Source organism: Pseudorasbora parva, chromosome 1 (assembly GCF_024679245.1).
Source record: "Pseudorasbora parva isolate DD20220531a chromosome 1, ASM2467924v1, whole genome shotgun sequence".
Classification (NCBI taxonomy): Eukaryota; Metazoa; Chordata; class Actinopteri; order Cypriniformes; family Gobionidae; genus Pseudorasbora; species Pseudorasbora parva.
In genome coordinates this window covers 59121764-59144705 of record NC_090172.1, presented here as the reverse complement: position 1 = coordinate 59144705, position 22942 = coordinate 59121764, and the positions used below count along the sequence as shown (strand labels likewise).

Genomic DNA, 22942 nt, shown 5'->3' with positions numbered 1-22942 from the left:
CCCAATCACCGGCGCAGACATTTGATTACCGTGCCCTTGAAAAATCAATGCATTTGCCAAATAAAAACTCTATAGTGCTATATTTGTATGCATTATCAGGCTAGGGTCTGCTATCTATAAAATAAAACCAGAGGTGGACAGTAACTAAGTACATTTATTTGAGTACTGTACTTAAGTACACTTTTTGAGTATCTGTACTTTACTGGAGTATAATTTTTTCTGGAAACTTATGACTTTTACTTCACTACATTTGAAAGGCAAATATCGTACTTTTTACTCCACTACATTTCTATCTAGGCCGAAAGTCGTTTCTGTTGCAGCTCTGAAAGTCGGTGGATGATTTTTTCCTTCTTTAAAAGTTTTTTTTGTTGTTGTTCTTGCAAACAGTCTATCAGTAATCTCTCTTATATGGTCATATTCATTTTCCCATATTTTTTTTAACACTGATCAGTTCATACCAAAATGGAATAAGGCAGGCACAGTGTGTGCACCCATAGCCATACTTTGAAAGTATGTTTCAGTTTAAAAAAAAATCTAGATTAGTTTAGTTGGCATACACTTGGTGCATGTCTTATAAAATATTACAAATATAAACGTCTGGGAGAAAGAGAAGAGTAAAGTTGGGAGAATATCAGATGTGTATCAGTGTATTGGATCCGTGCATTTGGCCTTAAAGGGACAGCAGCTTTGTAAAGAGAACAAGTATTTCAAATAGTTTAAGTTAGTCGTATGCTAGTATGTCAGATGGAGCATCACTGACTGGCTTAAACCATGATGACAGTGTGCATTTATACGACAATAATAAAATAATGTGTTGGCATATAAAAGGAAAGTTACTTTGATACTTAAGTACTTTTGAAAACAAATACTTCTGTACTTTTACTTGAGTAAATATCTGTTTTTACAACTTTTATTTGTAACGGAGTAATATTTGACCAGTAGTACTTTTACTTTTACTCAAGTAATAGAGTTGTGTACTTTGTCCACCTCTGAATAAAACCACCTCACAATTTACCTGCAACAATGTCCACAGACTTGTTCGAAGGTCCACAGTACAGGATTGCAGGCGTTTTGGGGGGCTTCTGATCAGGGGTTGATTTGGGAGATTCAGAAGAGGCCAGAAACTCTTTGTTCTTCATAAAAAACTGGTAAACAATGTGAATACCAACCACTGTTTTCCCTGTACCTGTGGGTGAAAAAAGTTATGGTGTGTGGCACGAGTACACTGTAGGAATGAAAATAATCAAAGATATTTGAAAATGAACAAAGAAATTTGCTTTACAGTTTTTCTAAAGACAAGAGGAGTTGATAGTCACAAAATGTAGGCCAAAGTGTGTGTCATGCCTTAAATACAGTGAGGGAAGTAATTATCTGATTGGTTAGTTTGAATGTCTCACATTTGGGTTTTGGTCACATGATCAAGGAATGGATAAATTAAGATTGAAACTATTGCTCTCACTCTGTTATTCTCTGGATATAAGTAGCAGTGGCTGGTAATAGACAATAAATGTAGAGTTTTCTATAATCTTGCTGATAACGTTTCTTTAGTCATTCACCCCTGAACCACTGTAGGCGACCCACCCTTACAGATAAGGCCCGCCCAATCATCCCAACGACGGCTTCCAATAATTGTTTTTAATGTTTACCAGATCATAGGTGACAATATGTTGCTGTCTAGGCAGCAGAAGTAGAACAAATGTGTTTCGAGTTTTTAACAAATGACGTTTTTTCAACATTCCTCCGCGTTATAAAATGCAGTGCTCCTCTTTGAACACATCCATTTAGCGTGCGTTTTCAAAGATTTTTTAGTTCTTCCAAATAGTTTGGCGTAAATAACCAACTCAAAAAAAATAATATAGATTGAATTGTTAATTTTGAATTTGATTTGAATCTTTAATGATTCACAGCTAGTTTCAAATAGACAACAAAAACACTGGAGGACACACACATTTTCCACTATTTCAGTACCTGGTGGGCCTTGAATCACAGTAAAAGGTTTCTTCATAGCTTCCTCAACAGCTTTCTGCTGGCTCTCATTCAGACGTGGCAGGTTCAGGCTCTCGTCCACATCGTACAAGCTGACATTTTCTTCATAAGCATCTAATACAACACAAGGTTTTACCACATTAAAACACACATGAGATATTCATAGTGCATGGACTCATTATTACTAATGTAGAAAAAGTCTACATCTGGGATAAGACTGATTGAAGATTAAAGTTATTGTCCAACTCATCCATTTAAAAAAACAAAAATGTATAATAAGCAATTCACATGTATGCAGAATATTGCAATGGCATTTATATTTGTCTACAAAAACAAATCTCAGGAATGTACACTTGCGTACAGACTGAGACCTGCTCATGAGTCATGACATGCTAAGGGAAATGGCCACAAATTAAGAATTCGTTCCCATGTCTTAATAATTTGTTCCTCATTTAAGGTAAATTGTAGCCATGTTGGATTCATTTGTTGCCTGGAACAAATTAATAAAACATGGCCACAAATTAATGTCATGGGAATTAATTATCTAACATGATATCTACTTATTCCCTCCTATCATGTGCAGGGCATACATACAACTTAGATACTTAGACTCTGTCTTTTGGGCAGAGCTAATAAATGGTCCATGTGGCATGGTTCAAATGAGTAGTGCTGTTTCGCTTTTGGCACATTTAATGTTTCTCTTATGCAACAGGAAAGGCAGTGCACGACAGTTATTAAACTATCAAGTTGTCACTCCCAGTTTACTGCTACTACTGACCTAAAAACTACCCAGATAGCATGGTGACATTGATTCAATGTTGAAATTCCATCAGAATCATCATTTTGGTTGAGGTTGAAATTTCAATGCTAAGTAATATTGGATCGATGTTGAAAATTCAATGCTAACACCATACTGGACCAATGTTGAAAATTCACTGCCAAATAATATTGGATCAATGTTGATAATTCCATGCTTTTCAGTGTTGAAAAGACAAACATTGAATCAATGCTGATGTTTGGTCAGCTTAATTATCCACCGGTGAGGCTTACGATCAATCTATCTGTCACATTATTCAACATGTTAAGGCAAGTCCAAATCAGTTGGCTACATTTGTGTGAATGTGAGCACATTTATTATCCTCAAAGGATACAATGAGTACACCAACGAGTGTGTGGATTAACAAAGAATACATAAATGTAAATTTTGTAATTGTAAGCCTTTCTTTAAATTTTTCTGGAAGAGTTAAAATTGTATGCATGTTTGATTTCTGACTCTTCCAATAAGAAAGCTGTAAAAACTATGAATCTTTTTAAAAGGTATATTATTTTCCTGCTTACTGGCATGTAATGTTGTCATTAATAACATTTCATGTTATTATAATATAAAATGTAAAAAACAAATAAAACAAAAACAAAGAACTTCTACCATAAATTTAGTCTATCAGTTTTAAATAAATAAAAATGTAGCCTATTATTATTATTTAAACCATTTAGAATGTACATGCATTTCATTATTTATCTAAAGAATACAGAGTTAATAAAGAATTTAGAATATGTGTCCCTATCGAATGCGCCACAATCCAATCCAGCAGGTGGCGGTAATGCACCTTAAAGACATCCACCAATCAACCAAAGCAAGCGCAGCTGAACAGACTTCAATCGCGAAAAAGACACAGGACAACGACCATGTTTTTTAGAGGTAAGTGGCCTACAAAAATATATTTATAAAATTCATCTCAATTTTAATTTAGTGTTTTTATTCATCTTTATGTTTTACAACTTGTGTGCTTCTCCGTGAACTGCAATGTTAATAACGGCCGTTTCACACCGCAAGCGTGAGCGGCGCGTGAGCAGCGCGTATTTTTTTCGGCGCCCATGTTAATCAATGAGTGCATTCACACCGGGAGCAGGAGCAGCACGTGAGCGTCAAGCAGGAGCGTCGCGTGAGCAGCAGTGAAGCGGGGGTTTCGGCTGCGAGCCTATTTTTGCTGCGCTGCTGACGCTTCTGACGCTCAATTAAAGTGAAAGCACACTTTTAAAGGACAAAATAAATGTGATTTCACACAAAAAGTGCCTAAAATGCACACAGGAAGCACGTGTAGTGTATTTGAACAATAACTGGAGTATGTCAGAGAAGAAAACGAAGAATAAAAATATCTGTGGAAGATTTTAGCAATTTAAACTTGTTTTGATTATTCAGTTTGGGTGAAAGTATGGTTATGATTATAAAAAATAAAGTAAACTAGCCAGAAAATATAACAAACTTTCGTTTAGTTTAGTATTTAATACTCAGACAGGTAAAGGCTCTCGGTCTGCAGCTGCAGTCACGGTGCAAAGCGAAAGCACACTTTTGATGTACAAAATAAATATAATATCACAAAAGCGCTCAAAATGCAGAAAAAGAAAACGAAGAATAAAAATCATCTGTAGAAGATTTACCCATTTAAACTTGTTTTAATTATTCAGTTTGGGTGAAAGTATTATAAAAAGTAAAGTAAACTAGGCAGAAAATATAATAATTTATTTTAGTTTAGTATTTAATACTCAGACAGGTATAGGCTCTATCATTGTGGGAGCCGCTGCTGTGACGCTGCACCAACGCTTCCAGTGTGAATACACTCGCGCGTCTGCAGCTGCAGTCACGGTGTAGTTACGCTGAAGTGCAGCTCACGCGCTGCTCACGCTTGCGGTGTGAAACAGGCGTAATAGTCACATGAGCGCCCTCGTAAATTACACAACCAACGGCCAGGATAATCTTAATACATTGAGTTTCAGTTTGTTTTTCACCAAACCATATCATATTTGTATTCATTTTTTTTCCTTAAGATTGGCATATACACTGTGAATTGCGTCCGAATTCTGACTTGTCAGAATTTCTGGCTTGTCAGTAATTGTGTTCGCCACTCGTGAGATTGTCTCACAGCTGAAGCAGAACTAGAACTGATTGACCTGTTAGCGCGGTGAGGGGAAATACAATCAGCTCTTAGCTCTGCTTCAGCTGTACGATATCATCACGAGAGCAGATCACAATTACATCATTACAGTTTAATCTTTAATGCAGCAAGAAAAAAGAAAAGAGTGAGATCTTTAAGTTCTGTAGGCAGCTATATCAAACTACAGAAATTTAGTAAACAGTTGTGCCTCCAGTTCGTGTTGTAAATGGAAAAAAAAAATCTCTTCCAAACCACCATGTAGCCTATACAGCTCCTCTTTTATTTTCTTAATTTAGCTATTTGGTCATTCATTTACTTGTTTCTTTTTCACACTTTATTTACTATTAAATACAATAATATTATTAGATAAAACACCGGATATAGTCTGCTTTGCTTTTTCATTCATTGTGTGTCTGCAGGTCCTTTAAAGTCTTTACTAAAATGCATTAAATAGTCCTGAATTTAATGTTACCGTTTTAACTGGGATATCAAGATTTTGATAAAATTTCAAGTTTCACTTAATTTTGTAGTAGGCTATATTTGTAATGTATAATTAATCACATTTCCAAATATTTACTAACTTCTTGTTGTTTTAGATGCTGTGAATGCTGATAATAAGAGGCATCAGAGTTTATCTTTGCTGGGACGGTGCAAAACTGGCTCCATTACAACCTGAAAGGCTTCGGGACATTGCTCATGGTGAAAACCCCTGAGTTTGGAGTATTTTATTCTTTCTTCTACCTTCTTTCTTTCAGTAGTACTGTGTCATTTCTGTATTTATTGGCAAGTTTACATTTGTATTTACTTCCATTCTGCAGATGCATGTTGTCATGTTTTTCCAGGCTCTTCTCATTTGTGTTATAAATTCAGATGTAATTGTTTTAAGTCAATGTGAGATTTCCTGTTGTAACTTTGGGGGCATAAATAAATACATTTGCATGTAAACTGAAGGATGTTATTTACTTTGAGTGACTTTTTGATGCAAAATCATATCGACTGCAGCCCCACATGGTCTCTGATTAAAATGAATAAAATAAAGAGACAAATTAACTGGCATAGAATCCTGCTGTACATAAAGCAAGATTGATCTATTTTTCATTGTTGAAATAACATTATTTCAGGGTGCAAACCTGATGAAATATCAATGTTATATTTCAATATTGATTCAATGATATTTTAGTTGATGCATTAACATTGATTCAACATTGATTCACTTAAATAAGTGGTTTAATTTTAGTTGGAAAACTATTGATTTTAAGCCCATCTTGATCTATTTTTCATCGTTGAAATAACATTATTTCAGGGTGCAAACCTGATGAAAAATCAACATTCTCAACATTGAGATCTCAACATTGATTCAATGATATTTTAGTTGATGCATTAACATTGATTCAACGCTGATTCACTGTTTGTCTGCTATCTGGGTAGTGCTATGACGTTTTGTTTTGTTGACATTTTGCTGACATTTCATTTGCATGTCGTCAGTAGATCACGCGCTGAACTTTACACTAGAGGTCGCCTATTCTAAACAAAGCTGTAGTTTGATGACGCCAAGTGTGAGCGCAGTATCTTGGGACATGTGGTCTTCACCTCACAGCCGGTGGGAAATAGGATTCAGGCAGAAATCATGTTGATGGATGTGGTTATTAACGTTACTGTAGTGTGAAGCAGAGCAGGAGCGAGTGTTGTGGAGCTGAGCACGGCCGCTGGAGCGATTGTTACACAAACACACGCCTCGCGAGCAGCAGGACTTTTATTTGGACGGGACGGGACACAGTCGCCGGGCACGCGCACTTCCGCTTTTTCCGGTCATGAGTATGAGGTAACGCAGCTCTGTTTATCATATTAGACACATTTAAGTGTGTTTAAAATGATGTTATGACGTTACTCTGTGCGTTCGCTCGGCGCTGCTGTGACACTTGTTCACACTGCTAAGAGTAAAGCGCTTCTGCAGAATAAAACGGGAAACCGAGAGTAACGCAGATATGACGCGACTGACAGGCGACTCGCTCAAACGCTATGCTGACACGTCCCGGCTCATTGGTTAAAATAGCAAATTTCTCACAATTTACAAATAGTTGGAAACATTTGGGATATTGTAAGAACTCAACTGAACAACATATATAACACTGGCCTAGTGGTTTGTGGATATTTTACTGCAAAAATACTACATAATTCACCTTTAATGTGAGCTAATTGTCTTACTGATTATTTTTGAATTTCAATTCAGGCTAATTGCCAAACTGCTTGAGATAATAGTAAATGGGTATACTTTGCATTAAACCGTCTGCTTTGATTAAAGCTGCCATTTTGTTTCACTCACCATCATTCAGTTCTTCAAGATGTTGTCTAGTGGCGACATTCTTCACCAGGTTATTGGCCAGTCGTAGGTTGGCAATCGCTTGTTCCCTGAGCCTGCAAAAAGATTGCATTAGTTACGAGATATGTATATATATGTGAACAGATCTGAAATATATCAGATGGATGAATGATCACTCACACATATGGAATTTGTTTTGGAATAACCTCAATAGTGAATTTTGTTTGCTCTGCATTAACCTCGGGTGGAACGTAGCTCATAGATCTTTTTGTGATCTGAAAATGAATCCGGTCTTCATTGTCTGGATTTTTCTGTTTCTTTGGTTTTGTGGTTACCGCGTGTGCAACCCATGTGAAAGGTAGTGAACCCTGCAGATCTGAAACTGCAGAACCATCCTTCTCATTTGGTTTCTGATGTCTTAGTCTGATGCACAAGAAGCAGTTCCTCAGGTCGAACTCCAGAGACCATTGCTTTTTCTGAGTCGTGGTTATATTAAAAAACCCTTGGAGATTTGTTTCATCTCCGCTCCATTTTATATGCACGTTCTCTAAAATGACGCTATTATTTTCTTCCACAGCATTGTGAGCAGTGTCTATCTGACAAAGTTGTCTCCAGATGTTCTGGTACTCCTTGTCGCTCTCATAAAAAGTCTTAGATGCATTGCATTCAGTTTTGGAGAAGCACAGAGTTGGGTTTCTTGTGTGCTCCAAACAGATCTCAAAGCTTTCATTAATGTTGAGCAGTAGAACTACAGGAACTGGAAAGCCATCTTTATATTCGGTCCCAAGTTGCACCTGAACAACCGTGCCTAAATCCAGCTCCATGGTTGTTTCCTTATAATGCTCTATTGAACAAGCCTCACTTTTCAGGCTTTTAGTTTCTTCATTCGCATCCTTCCTTCTTATGTCTCGGAGGCATTGGTCAATCTTAACCCAATCCTTCTGTTTTGTGGCAGATACCAGTCTTTTCCACATGGTACTTGACACTGAAGTCACATTCTTCATGGGCTTTGACGAAATCTTGAATGATTCCCTGAACGAATACACTCTCCTCTTCCACTTAAGAGTCATGGAGTTCTTGTCCTTATTGTATCTTGGCTGATCCACGACATTGAGATGCTTGTACATGATAGCAATCACCTCTAAATGAGGATGTAGAGGGAACGATATTGTGAATTCGTGCCCCTGCGGAGTGATCTGGTCCACTACTGCGAGCTTGGCCACATTTTTGGGTTCAAACTGAACCGTTTTTAGTCTCAAAACCAGAGCCTCTTTCTCTTCTGCCTCCATTCCAGACTGACAAAACTCGCTGATTTCAACTTTTGTGTACTCAGCTCGCGGCAGGTATTTCTTAGAGAGCGCAGTGTGCAGAAGTCTCTGCAAAATAACGTCCAGATAACGCCTCATAGGAGACGACGCCCAGGTGTACGCGTCAAGCCGTAAATCATAGTGACCCAACCTGGACTCTGTCGAGGAGCACGACTGAAGTATGACGGCTTTCTTCTGAATGTCACGAAACTCCCGCACCATGGGGATAAATGTTGGATGGATTTCATCTGAAAAGATTAACTGCATCATTTTATAGTAGTCTTTGCTCTGTGCAAACGCTTCCATCTTGTGAAATATGGAGGTAAAAATCTTCAATGATATGCCTGCATGCTCCGTGTGGTCATATTCTGTACTGGACCAAATATCAGTATCTACTTCGCAGATGTTTGAAAAGTAAAGTGACATGGGAATTAGGTTAATGTATTTCTCTCTAAACTGAATCAGTTGTTGTGGGTCGGGCTCCCGGTGGCACCTCAGGGGTGTGAGATCTTTTGTGACGTCTGTAGATATGAGTTTTTCAGCGACGGCACTATTGTAGAGATTCATTAGTTCCTCCACCATGGCGTGAGAGAGGCTTTGCTCGGCCTGCCTCCCACATGGCCATCCACCTTCCAGTCTGCATTTTCGGTGCACCTCGGAGAAACGGTGAGCAACAGCTACACAATCCTCCACGCATGAAATCTGCAGAGGCTTCGTGTCATCCGAGCAGGAGTAAATCTTAATAATTTTGTCTGCCTCTTCGTACGACATCCGTCTTTCGGACCTAATGAAAGTTGGATAAAATTCACAGTTTCGGATAGTACTTGTTTTCTTCTCAACGTCTAAAAGCAACGATATGGCTTTCCGATCTTTTTTAGGCATCAAACTCAAGTGGCCATTGCTCAGGTCTCTTGAGAACATGAAGGCCACATCTTCCTTCTCTGAAGGGTAAATCGTTCTGCCGCGCCATTTAGCGAATTTGTCTGGCTCGCTATCTTTGTTAATGCAACTTGCCACGTCTGTGATGTGAACACCAATCTGGTAGTAATCATCCATTTCAGTCACGCTAATGGCGTCATCCAGGTCTTCAGCTGTATCTGGGTCAATGGTGAAAGTCCAAGACTTCATTTCTTTTTTATTAATTTTACGCAAATCCTTCCTTTCTACAGCCTTACTGTCTTCAGGTTCTGGTTTCAATGGTGGAGGTTTGTCTTTAAAGCCAAGTTCAATGCATAGCATTTCTCGCAAAGCATCACACTCAGGAATTACACTCGTAACAACACCGAGAGGGAACATATTCTTACTATCCCATTTTAAAACCTTGACCACTAGCATTTGATTCTGAGCGATCTTTACAAATTCCTTTCTAACCCAACGTCCGCATTTGAATTGTCGTACTTCAATTTTGTCCGTGTCACTCTTGTTTTGAACTGTACGTATTCTGGTAATGCGTTTGTTAATGGGTGTAACCAATTGAGGATCCTCTTCCACCATCTTACAGATGAAGATTAATGAGTTTTCATCTCTTTTTATTAATCCAACGACCCTCCCTTTCACCACTTCACCTTCCTGCGGACACTGTTCTCTGCTCAAGATCTCTACACAGACTTCATCTCCAGGGAAAGATCTGCCCACATTTTCTCTTCCATAGATTTTGATAGAGAGCATTGGTTCATCAAGAGGCCTGGCATACGCCTGATCATGTCTTTCTATTTCAAGTTTACAGTGTTTAAAGTCATCTGGAGAGGTCTTCAAACGTTTTTCAATATCTTTCTTGTAGAGTTGCAGATCAAATTCAGATTCAGACTCCGGACTTTTAAAGAAGGTTCTGTAAACGGTCTTGGCATGATTATCTTCTGTGTTGCTGCTACTTAAAGAGTTTCTCTCTGAAGTCTCCATGTCCTGTTTGGAAACACAAATCATGTCATTAGGCACTTAAAGATGCACTATGCAACTTTCCGTCCACTGGAGGGCGCCTATTCTAAACAAAGGCGTAGTTTGATGATGCAAAGTTTGAGCGCAGCATCTTGGGAGATGTGGTCTTCACCTCACAGCCGGTGGAAAATAGGACTCGGGCAGAAATCATGTTCATGGATGCGGTTATTAACGTTACTGTAGTGTAAAGCCGAGCAGGACCGAGTGTTGAGGAGCTGAGCACGGCCGCTGGAGCGATTTTTTTATAATTATGAGTTAATGCAGCTCTGTTTATCATATTAGATACATTTAAGTGTGTTTAAAATGATGTTATGACGTACCGTGCGTTCACTTGTTCACACTGCTAAGAGTAGAGCGCTCCTGCCAAGTAAAACCCGAAACCGAGGGTAGCGCAGATATGATGCGATTGACAGGCGACTTCCTCAGACGCTATGCTGAAACGTCCCGCTCCTGAGTTAAAATAGCAATTTTCTCACAATTTACAAATAGTTGGAAACATCTGGGATATTGTAAGAACTCAACTGAACAAAATATATAACACCGGCCTAGTGGTTTTTGGATATTTTACTGCAAAAATACTCCCCAGTGCACCTTTAAAGGGATAATTCATTATTTAATAATTCATTAGGGTCTTAAACAACAACCCGTAAGTTGTTCCAAACTTGTATGAATTTCTTTCTTCTGCTGAACATAAGATCCAATCCAATGCTCTCCTTTGACTGTGTTTTGCATGAAGCGGCCTCCTTGTCATTTCTGACTTTTAACAGAAAACTGAACAATGTCTAAAAGCTGATATGTGACAGGTTGTACAGCAAACAACGACCCTGTAGCCCCCCCCCCCCAATAATAATAATAATAATAATAATAATGCGTTCGATTTATATAGCGCTTTTCAAGGCACTTAAATCGCTTTACATAGAAGGGGGGAATCTCCTCAACCACCACCAATGTGCAGCACCACCTGGATGATGTGACGGCAGCCACATTGCGCCAGAACGCTCACCACACACCAGCTGATTGGTGGAGAGGAGACAGAGTGATGAAGCCAATCAGGAGAGGGGGATAATTAGGAGGCCATGAAGGACAGAGGCCAATGGGCAACTTTGGCCAGGATGCCGAGGTTACACCCCTACTCTTTATCGAAGGACATCCTGGGATTTTTAATGACCACAGAGAGTCGGGACCTCGGCTTAACATCTCATTCGAAGGACGGTGCTCTTTGTCAGTATAGCGTCCCCATCACTATACTGGGGTGTTAGGACCCACACAGACCACAGGGTGAGCGCCCCCTGCTGGCCTCACTAACACCTCTACCAGCAGCTCCTGGTTTCCCAGTTGGTCTCCCATCCAGGTACTGACCAGGCTCAGCCCTGCTTAGCTTCAGTGGGAAACCAGTCTTGGGCTACAGGGTGATATGGCTGCTTCTTAAAAAAAGCGATTTTAAGAAGAAAACTGGATACATTTTTACATTTTTGGGATCCTGATACTCAGTATGCCAATGTGTGCAGTAAACATTTTGTCACTATTAAGTAAATAATCAAATGTCAGGTTTATATATTATACTTCCTGTACGTTCCCCGCCAGTAACATGTGGTGTCTCAATTGCCTGTATCCACTTCTGTGTCCTTAAATGCTCATTTTTTTGGGGTCAACAGCTTATAAAAACTTCTAGTTTTTTTTGTTGTTGTTTTTTTTTTTTTTTGTGGTACATTATAACGTGACCAAATGACAGATTAAAATGTTATCTAATCTAATTTAAAAAAAAATATCCAAGACAAACTAAAATATTTTGTCAATAAAATACAATTATTAACTTTTTTTTAAAGTTTCAGCAGCCCTGTAAGCTTTTTATGAATGGATGGATTGGAGAATGCGCTGTGGTTCAGTCTGAATATCTTATCTGACGTGCTGCATGTTTTGGACGGAGTACAGCATAGCTTCCAGTTTCTGTTCACAGTAAACGATTCTCTGCAAGTGCTATGAATAAAAAATGATAATAATTTGGAATGCAACATGCGCAGCAAACATCTTCCCAAATTTGTAATGAGTTATTTATAAAAAACAAAGAAAAATAAGCACAAAGATCAACATTTCTTATTTTTAAAACAAGCCTCTTCTACTCATCAAGGCTGCATTTATTTGATAAAAAATACAGTAAAACCAGTAATGTTGTGAAATATTTTAATATGTAAAAATGCTCTTTTCTATGAGAATATCAAGTAAAGTGTACTGTAATGTATTCCTGTGATCAAAACTGAATTTATCATTACTCCAGTCTTCAGCGTCACATAATCCTTCACAAATCATTCTCATATTAGAATTTGGTGCTCAGCAGACATTTATGATTATTTTCAGTGTTAAAAAACATTTGTGTAATCTTTTTAATAATTTTTCTAGGATTCTTTAAAAAGGGGGAGGGGTGGGGGGCTTTAAATATTAAAGTGCAAATGAACACCTGAGCACTCATGTGGGTTTGCTACTGTTACAATTAAAAACAATAAAAACATGACTGGCAGACATGATGCAAGCAACTACAACTAATGGGTGTGCGAATTATCAAAAACTGACAAAGTCACCGAAGGGAACCCCAAATGGCCCAACAAGGCTTGGGCAGACCCTGATCCAGTCAAACAACGCATTTGTTGTGTGTGTTATTGTTTGCGTGTCTAATCGTGTATTTACGGTAGTAACTTAATAGGCGCTTACTGGGAGCTGTCAAAATGGATAAAGACTGTCATAAAAAAACATTTCCTTTATATATTTGCTGATATTTTCAAATGATAATTCACGGTGACCCAAAATAATAGGCCTACTGCATAAAATGCATTGTAATAATAATAGGCTAAATAATAATAATAATAAATAATAATAATAATTGGATCGTTTCCTCCATTAATTAAACGTATTTCTACGTAGGTTTGGGTGACTTTTTTGTGAGTGACCCCTGTTTCACTGTTTGGGTCATTTTACTAGCTAGGCTACAATTTAGGAGAAAAGTAATACATTTTTAAGTTGTATAAAATTACATTTTCACTTAAAACATCGATTGAACGCAGTCACACACAGCCCATTTTTAAAAGTCCAGATCAATAAATCTAAATAAACTTACCTTTTCGGAACCGAGAGGAAGCCTGCGGTTCGTGGACTATCAATGAAATACTGCGAGTGTGTAATCCTCTGTTAGGCAGAGATCATGAGCACCGGCGCATTGCTCTCTGTCCCGCAGGAATGGGGTTCCTGTCGAACGGGCGTCGTCATATCAACAGAAACGCGCGTTTTGAATGTTTTGCGGGTGCACGTTTATTAGTTTGCCAAATGCCAAACCTGTCAGTTGTGTGCGTCATCACCCGAGATGAAAACGAAAACTTAGACCATAAATCAGAAGCGTCACATTCTTCATTTAATACATTTATTATCATTGAATAAATAATAATAACATTATATTGTGTTTTATGTTATAATTATATTAATATTTGTATTTAGCTGATAAATAATAATAATAGCCTAATAATAGCCTAAATAAATTTAATTATTAATGGATTAAAGAGGATTTAAGGGGATAAAATCAATAAGAATCTTGCAGTTTTTGCTCGTTGCTTGAACACATTTTTGCAAAACTTCGCTCATTGTGCCAAAAACTCACTGATCACAATACACACACAACTGGGAAATATCATTCACATGTGTCAAACTGAAACTCTGCTATCAAAACCTATAACATTCCTTTGTCAAATTGTAACTCTGATGACAAAATGATACACACTTGCATCATATGAATACACTTTCAGATCAGAGGAACACACTGTAGTCTACTTTATATAAAACACTGCAGTCTTTAATTTTCACTGTTTTTATTCAGTTCATCAGTTAGCATTCTGTGAAGCAATGCAACACTTACAGTTTCTGTTCTTTTTTTCCAATAAAGGTTTTCACAACAACCAAAAATTAAAGTACTAAAATGTTACAAATGACAATACTCAATACTGTACAAAAATGTGTACCTTAAAATGCAATGTAAGTCGCTTTGGATAAAAGCGTCTGCCAAATGCATAAATGTAAATGTAAATGTACATCCCACTACTTCACAGTACAATCTCAATGGTTCAGTGGTACTGTACTGTATGTTCCACAAAACTACCATTTTTTGTTAAAAACGAAGCACTAGCAGTCACACACAGTAACGTGATACGGTATACAGTACTGTTAATACTGTAGACACAGTCTGGAATAAATTATGAAGTATTCACAGAAATTTAATTCGGCCAACAGAAAAATTTAGATGTGATAGAAAATGTTCAATTGGAGACATGATTTTTTTTTTTTTTACAGAGTGTTTTCCAGTCTGAATGTCCTTATGATGGATGCTTAGATGTGGATGGACTGACTCTCTGCCCAGCTTCCCTCTCTCTCTCTCTCTCTCTCTCTCTCTCTCTCTCTCTCTCTCTCTCTCTCTCTCTCTCTCTCTCTCTCTCTCTCTCTCTCTCTCTCTCTCTCTCTCTCTCTCTCTCTCTCTCTCTCTCTCTCTCTCCTAAATACAGCTGTAAAGGGGGAATGTCGATTCTGTGGGGATTTGGAGCATTTGTTTTTGAAGTGTGAGCTGGTTTAGGAAATTTAATGAGAACTTTTCAGATAAGGTGTAATAAAATATACATTTTCAAAAAGGAAAAAAATGGTTTTATTAAATTACCTGATTGGAACGGCTAAACTGGCAGTGTGGAAAACACGGAAAAACAAAGGTTTACAATTGGCAACTATAGATCCTGAAGAAATGTGTAAGCGGCTTATATCAGGGAGGCTTTAAGGTCCCATTCTTCGCGATTCCATCTTTCAAACTTTAGTTAGTGTGTAATGTTGCTGTTAGAGCATAAATAATACCTGTAAAATTATAAAGCTCAAAGTTCAATGCCAAGCGAGATATTGTATTTAACAGAAGTTCCCTTTCAAAGCCTACAGCGAACGGCCGGTTTGGACTACACCGCTGCACTTCCTGCTTTAATGACGTCACGAGAACCGTTTGTTGACGAACCCTCCGCCCACAAGAACACGCAAAATAGGGGGCGTTGTCCTTTTGCTCTCGCGAGAGAAGTGTTGTTTTTGTAGAGTGTGTTTGTCGTCATGCCATTGAAACTGTTATTTTCATCCCGGAGTCAAATCACCTTTGTTTGGCCTTCCCACGGACGCTGTACGTAGAGATCAATGGCTACAGTTTATGGTTAACTCGGTTCCGGAAAATTATAATCACAATTTAAAACTATGCAGCACATTTTGCTGAGGACTGCTTCCTCAATCTCAATCAGTTTAATGCCGGATTCGCAGAAAGATTATTCTTAAAAGATGACGCAGTTCCCTCTTTGTCTGGAGAAGGCGTTGTTTATGGTGCACAACCGGTAAGTGTATTTTATTATTTAAGTCGGTCCGTTTAACAGTTTATGTAACTCATTACACAAAGTGCAACGCAGTTTAGCTTTGTTAACTAGCGTTAGATGGTAATTGAAACTAATCCGAAAAACTTAGCATATAATAGTGTAGTAATTCATTCAGACTCCATCGATTGTTGGTGTTTGTAATGATCAGTTTAACCTACTGAATAGACAGGTTACCATTCTGAAACATCCAGCAAAAGTCTTTCCTGAGCAGGTTTTAATCGATCCTCTTCGATATTCTCCGGGTCTGATTCCAGCTCAAATTGATAAGGCAATATAGACATTTTTGCAATAACATTGAGCGCTTGCATCTCCCCGTTATGGTAAGAGGCGGGACCTTTCCGGGCAAAGTGCTAAGCTGCTGTCCAATCACAGCACGGGAAGCGCTGGGCTAATCAGAACTCGTTACGTGTTTCTGAAGGAGGGACTTCATAGAACAAGGACCGAATCAGGCCGTTTTTAGGACAGAGAAAACAGCACTGTAGAGATAAGTAAATTATGTGAAAAATACTGTTTTTTTTACACGCGAAACATGAACTCATGTTATATTGCACACTGTAAACATAATCAAAGCTTCGAAAACACGCGAAGAACGGGACCTTTAAGATTGAATTTGCATATTATAGGTTGACAAATAATGTATTTGGTTTTTGTGATATATGGTGTGTTAATGAAGTGTTGAAGATCAGTTTGTTTTACATTTTTGAAACATTTTTGGAAGAATTTTTTAAGGAGTGTTTATAATAGTAAGAATGCAAAAGGATTTATAGTAGTAGTTATTTTGTTTAAAAGTGTGAAGTAAAAATGTATAAATAAAGGTATTGTTAAACCTCTCTCTCTCGCTCAATGTTTGCAAAGTTCTCAAAATGGCTTAACTGTAGAGCTAAATGAGTCTCAATAAAGTAATATAACTGTTGAAATAATAATCAATAAAACCAATAAAATAATAATATAACTGAGGACTAATGTACAGAAACACAATTGATTTCTAGCCGACACAAAGCATGGAACTGCAGCAACCAGCAAATCCTTGTGACCACACACGGTGTTAAAGAATTGAGACACTCCCACATATTTCTAGGGAAACTACAAACAGGAAGATGATCCTTTTCAAGTGGCTTTCATCTAGCAGTTATTAATAACTGCATACTCGTCTGGCAAGCCTGTTGGCAAAATGAGCACTGATTTGAAACATTCAGGAAATAAGGAAAGTTTATTAAAGGGGGGGTTTTTTCGAGTATGGGTCGACTTGACGTTGAAAGATCGGAAGGTCCTTGTATGGGCCGTACGGGCTCTTCTCCCGGTAGGGTGCACGCGCGTGACTAGTTGTCACGGTTCATGGATTCCCTGTCTCACTCTTGGGTGCGTGTTGAATGTTGGTGAGGGCGGAGCCTGGGATTGGCTCATCACGCACCTGTGGCTGATCACCTGCACCAGCTGCAACTCATCACTTTCACCCTATTTAGTCTCTCTGTTTCTCTCTTGTCTTTGTCAGAGCGTTGTTGGATGTTCCCCTTGTGTCTCCGTGTTGGTTGTCGTTTCCCCCTTCTGTGAAACGCTGGATCCCTTCCCGGATTACCTCAACCGCGCTCCCGAGTCACTGCTGCTCACAGCCTGCCCGTGTCGCCAACAGAGTCTCTCTCACTGCTCCGTCTTATCCGGACTTCTTCTGTGTTCTGAGTTTTGGCTTCTGTGACACTTCTGTCAATAAACTGAGTTACTTGCAATTGAATCCTGCCTCTGTGAATCCGTTACAGAACGCTCTGACCAACCATGGATTCAGCGAGTATCAACGCCCTACTGACCAGCAGCAACGAGAGACTGGACCAGCAGGAGGCGAACTTAACTGCCACAGGACAGGCAGTACACACCTTGGTGGCACGGGTGGCCGAGCTGACCCAACAGATGCAACAACTCGTCGGTCCCACTGTGCCCGACCCACCGCCGATTCCCCACACACCATCTGCTTCGCGGCAACCGGAACCACATCTGCCTACCCCCGAGAGTTATGCCGGTGAGAGCAATTATTGCAGAGCCTTCCTTACCAAGTGTTCCTTGTTTTTTGCTCTTCAACCGCAGACTTTCAACACAGAAAGATCCAAGGTGGCATTCGTCCTCACCCTACTCTCCGGACGAGCCGCACTTTGGGGAACGGCGGTGTGGGAGAACCAACATCCTTGCTGCTCCTCGTTCCAGACGCTGGCGGCAGAGATGAGAAGGGTGTTTGACCGAGCGGTGACCGGAAGAGAAGCGGCACGTCAACTCGCAGAGCTCCGCCAAGGTAACCGCTCGGTCTCGGATTATTCCATCGAGTTCCGCACCCTGGCTGCCGAGTGCAAGTGGAACGAGGAGGCACAGTGGGACATGTTCCTGCATGGGCTGGCTGACCGCATCCAGAAGGAGATATTCGCCATCGACCTTCCGGAGAAGATTGACGGTCTCATTGATCTTGCTTTGAGGGTGGACGCTCGTCTGAGTCGGCTGAGGTCCAGGATGGAGCCTCAGCATGGGAGTGTCGAATGCCCTCAGGCCAGCGCTACGGATGCGGTCGGCTACACCTTCGACCCGGAGCCCATGCAGGTGGGTCGAGCTCGGCTCTCCCGGGAGGAGAAGGCGAGACGGAGATCCCGTGGTCTTTGCCTGTACTGCGGCGGGAACGGACACCTGCTAGACTCCTGCCCGGTAAAAGACCACGCCCGGCGGTAAAAGGAAGGCTACTGTCGGGCGGGATCTCCGTGGAAAAGACCTCATCTTCCACTCTCCTCCCGGTGAGATTGCTGTGGGCAGCTCAGGATTATTCCAGCCTCGCCCTCCTCGACTCGGGAGCGGAAGGTAACTTCATTGACTCTGCCCTTGCTCACAAACTTAACATACCCACCATTGCACTCAAGAACACCATCTCTGTCAACGCACTCAACGGACAAGTTCTCCCTGACATTTCATTCACCACTGAACCACTTACACTGATCACTTCCGGCAACCACACCGAACGCATTTCATTTTTCATCCTGGACTCCCCTTTGGCTCCCGTTGTCCTCGGTCACCCTTGGCTGGAGTTACACAATCCAAGGGTTGACTGGGGACAAAACTCTGTGTCTGCGTGGAGTGATAAATGTTATGAGTCTTGTTTGGTGTCTGCTTGTTCGTCTGTTTCTCGTTCTGTTTTTCAGAGTGAGACGGTGAATCTGTCTAACGTGCCTCCGGAGTACCTCGACCTGAAGGAAGTGTTCAGTAAGTCCCGAGCTGCTTCTCTCCCTCCGCATCGTCCCTATGACTGTGCTATAGATTTACTCCCAGGTAAGTCTCCGCCTAATGGCAAACTATACTCTCTTTCTATTCCAGAGAGGGAGGCCATGGAGAAATATATTTCTGATTCTCTAGCCTCCAAATTCATCCGCCCTTCCTCTTCTCCAGCGGGGGCGGGGTTCTTCTTCGTGGGGAAGAAGGATGGTTCTCTGCGACCTTGCATTGATTACCGAGGGCTGAATAACATCACGGTAAAGAATACCTATCCTTTGCCGTTGATGTCTTCAGCTTTCGAGAGGTTACAGGGAGCATCCGTCTTCACGAAGTTGGACTTGCGTAACGCTTATCATTTGGTTCGCATCAGGGAGGGGGATGAATGGAAAACCGCATTTAACACCCCCAGGGGGCATTTTGAATACTTGGTCATGCCTTTCGGCCTTTCCAACTCCCCAGCGGTTTTCCAGGCACTCGTCAATGATGTGTTGAGAGACATGGTCGACCAATTCATATATGTCTACCTGGATGACATTTTGATTTTTTCTTCGTCTCTCCAGGAACATGTTCGACACGTCAGACGAGTGCTTCAGAGGTTGCTAGAGAATGGGCTTTTTGTCAAGGCGGAGAAATGCGCTTTTCATGCACAGTCTGTTCCTTTTTTAGGGTACATCGTGTCATCGGAGGGAATGCGCATGGATCCCGACAAGGTTAAGGCTGTGATGGATTGGCCAAGTCCAGATTCCCGTAAGGCCCTACAGAGGTTTCTGGGGTTCGCCAATTTCTATCGGCGTTTTATTCGCAATTTCAGCCAACTAGCCGCACCTCTGACTGCCTTGACCTCTCCCCGAATGACGTTCAGGTGGTCCGATACAGCCGAGGCTGTATTCGCCAAACTGAAAAGCCGCTTTGTTTCGGCTCCCATCTTAGTCGCCCCTGATCCCACACGTCAGTTCGTGGTAGAGGTCGACGCGTCAGAGGTGGGGGTAGGAGCGGTTCTTTCACAGCGCTCTCCCTCAGATGACAAGATGCACCCGTGCGCGTTTTTCTCCCATCGTCTTTCTCCTGCCGAACGCAATTATGACATTGGTAACAGAGAGTTGTTGGCCGTCAAGTTAGCCTTGGAGGAGTGGCGTCATTGGCTTGAAGGGTCGGGGGTACCTTTTATTGTATGGACGGATCATAAGAACCTTGAATATATTAGATCTGCTAAAAGACTCAACTCCAGGCAGGCTCGGTGGGCACTTTTTTTCGGACGTTTTGACTTTGTTCTCTCGTACCGCCCCGGGTCTAAAAACATCAAACCCGACTCTTTATCTCGTATTTTTGATGCTTCCGAAAGCCCGGTTACTCCCGAGTGTATTTTGCCAGAGAAGATAGTTATCTCTACACTCACATGGGAGATCGAATCGAAGGTCAAAGTGGCCTTAGAAGGGGTAACGCCCCCGCCCGGCGGCCCACCGAGTTGTTTGTTCGTTCCGGAGGGGTTAAGATCCGAGGTCCTCAAATGGGGTCACTGCTCCAACATTGCCTGTCATCCAGGGGTAAACCGCACTTGCAGTTTAATAAAGCAACGATTTTGGTGGCCACTTATGGCTCGCGACACTCGCAGTTTCGTTTTGGCTTGCTTGGTCTGTGCGGTTGGTAAGACATCTAACCAACCTCCCCAGGGGTTACTTCAGCCGCTGTCTGTTCCTTCGAGACCCTGGTCCCACATCGCTCTAGATTTTGTTACCGCCCTCCCGCCCTCCCAGGGCAAGACGGTCGTTTTGACCGTCGTGGACCGATTCTCGAAGGCAGCACATTTCATTCCCTTGCCCAAACTACCCTCAGCCAAGGAGACAGCGGTATCTGTAGTAGATCACGTCTTTCGGTTACATGGCCTCCCGATGGACGTGGTCTCCGACAGAGGTTCCCAATTTGTGTCCAAATTTTGGCAGGAGTTTTGTAAATTACTAGGAGCCACGGTTAGTCTGTCTTCGGGTTATCACCCCCAAAGCAACGGTCAGACCGAGAGAGCCAATCAGGATCTGGAGAGAGTGTTGCGATGTTTGGTATCCAAGAATCCTTCATCCTGGAGCCAGCAACTCTCTATGGTTGAGTACGCTCATAACTCGTTACCAGTGTCATCTACGGGCCTTTCGCCATTTGAGTGTAGTGTAGGTTACCAGCCACCTATTTTTCCTAGTCTGGATTCCGAGGTCGCGGTCCCCTCTGTTCACGCCTTTATCCAGAGGTGTCATCGCACATGGACCAGAGCCCGTGAGACTCTGCTCCAGGTGGGAGCGCGCACCAAGGCTAAAGCCGATCGCCACCGGTCTAAGCCTCCCGTTTACGTCGTCGGTCAAAAAGTGTGGCTTTCTACCAAGAACATTCCTCTCCGCTCCGTATCTAATAAACTTGCTCCCAAATTTATCGGCCCGTTCACTGTCACCAAGATCATTAGTCCGGTGACAGTCCGCCTCAAACTCCCTCCGGCGTACAGGAGGATTCATCCCGCCTTCCATGTATCCAAAATCAAACCTGTTTTTCACTCCCACCTTAATCCGCCAGTCCCGGTTCCCCCACCGCCGCGACTCGTAGATGGGGAACCAACTTATTCGGTTAATCGCATTCTGGATTCTAGACGGAGGGGACGCGGTTTCCAGTACTTGGTGGACTGGGAAGGTTACGGTCCGGAGGAGAGAAGTTGGGTTCCTGCTAGGGACATTCTGGATCACTCCCTTATTAATGATTACAATCAACAGGTAAGGTCGGCTGGGAGCGTCAGGGGACGCTCCTAGGGGGAGGGGTACTGTCACGGTTCATGGATTCCCTGTCTCACTCTTGGGTGCGTGTTGAATGTTGGTGAGGGCGGAGCCTGGGATTGGCTCATCACGCACCTGTGGCTGATCACCTGCACCAGCTGCAACTCATCACTTTCACCCTATTTAGTCTCTCTGTTTCTCTCTTGTCTTTGTCAGAGCGTTGTTGGATGTTCCCCTTGTGTCTCCGTGTTGGTTGTCGTTTCCCCCTTCTGTGAAACGCTGGATCCCTTCCCGGATTACCTCAACCGCGCTCCCGAGTCACTGCTGCTCACAGCCTGCCCGTGTCGCCAACAGAGTCTCTCTCACTGCTCCGTCTTATCCGGACTTCTTCTGTGTTCTGAGTTTTGGCTTCTGTGACACTTCTGTCAATAAACTGAGTTACTTGCAATTGAATCCTGCCTCTGTGAATCCGTTACACTAGTGCGAGAGAGGAAATGCACGCTGTAAACTGCTCTCAGCTGCAGATCCAGTCGTCCGTGAACACTTATGTCGGTTATAGTCCGCGCCGCGCTCCACTTCATTCCTCCACTTTGACATTAAGCGACTTCAACGCTTTAGCACAGCATTCTGGGAAGGCAGCGCTGCATTTGAACCGATTTGAACGCAGAAATGCTTCAGTCGCATCGCAAAGTGGATCTCCACACTCCAAGAAGTGTGTTTTTGACGGAGCCGTCCCAGCGATAAAGGTTCGGTCCTGCTTTGGAAGCAGCCGGTGAGTAAATCTGCTTCAAATGTCTGTGCTATTGGCTATCGTCGCGTGAGTAAACATCAGTAAACGACACGATCGCGTGCTTCGTCATTCAAATGCGCTAACAGACTTCATTGCTGTTCTATGTAACTTGTTACACTACTCTGACGTGCAAAACCGTTTTGCTTGCTACTAAGGTTTGGTCGCATACAATAGTCCACAAACCGAATCATGTCATGTTGACAGGCCTCTAAATACAGTACTTAGTACTTAGTAACCACAGAGACGGACGTCCTGCTGTTG

The 22942-nt window shown here is 41.6% G+C and overlaps 1 protein-coding gene across 1 annotated transcript in view; it reads right to left on the bottom strand.

The window, feature by feature from the left end:
- Window positions 1–13727, bottom strand: part of LOC137070143 (3'-5' exoribonuclease HELZ2-like) — a 31068-nt gene extending 17341 nt beyond the window's left edge. Inside the window, exons 1-5 of the mRNA XM_067437483.1 lie at window positions 13591–13727; window positions 7420–10448; window positions 7243–7334; window positions 1969–2100; window positions 1016–1186 (exon numbers count right to left, since the gene is read on the bottom strand). Of these exons, the coding sequence (XP_067293584.1) occupies window positions 1016–1186; window positions 1969–2100; window positions 7243–7334; window positions 7420–10445 (3421 nt within the window). The 5' untranslated portion in view covers window positions 10446–10448; window positions 13591–13727. The remainder of the gene's footprint in view (window positions 1–1015; window positions 1187–1968; window positions 2101–7242; window positions 7335–7419; window positions 10449–13590) is intronic.
- Between the last annotated feature and the right edge of the window lie 9215 nt (window positions 13728–22942).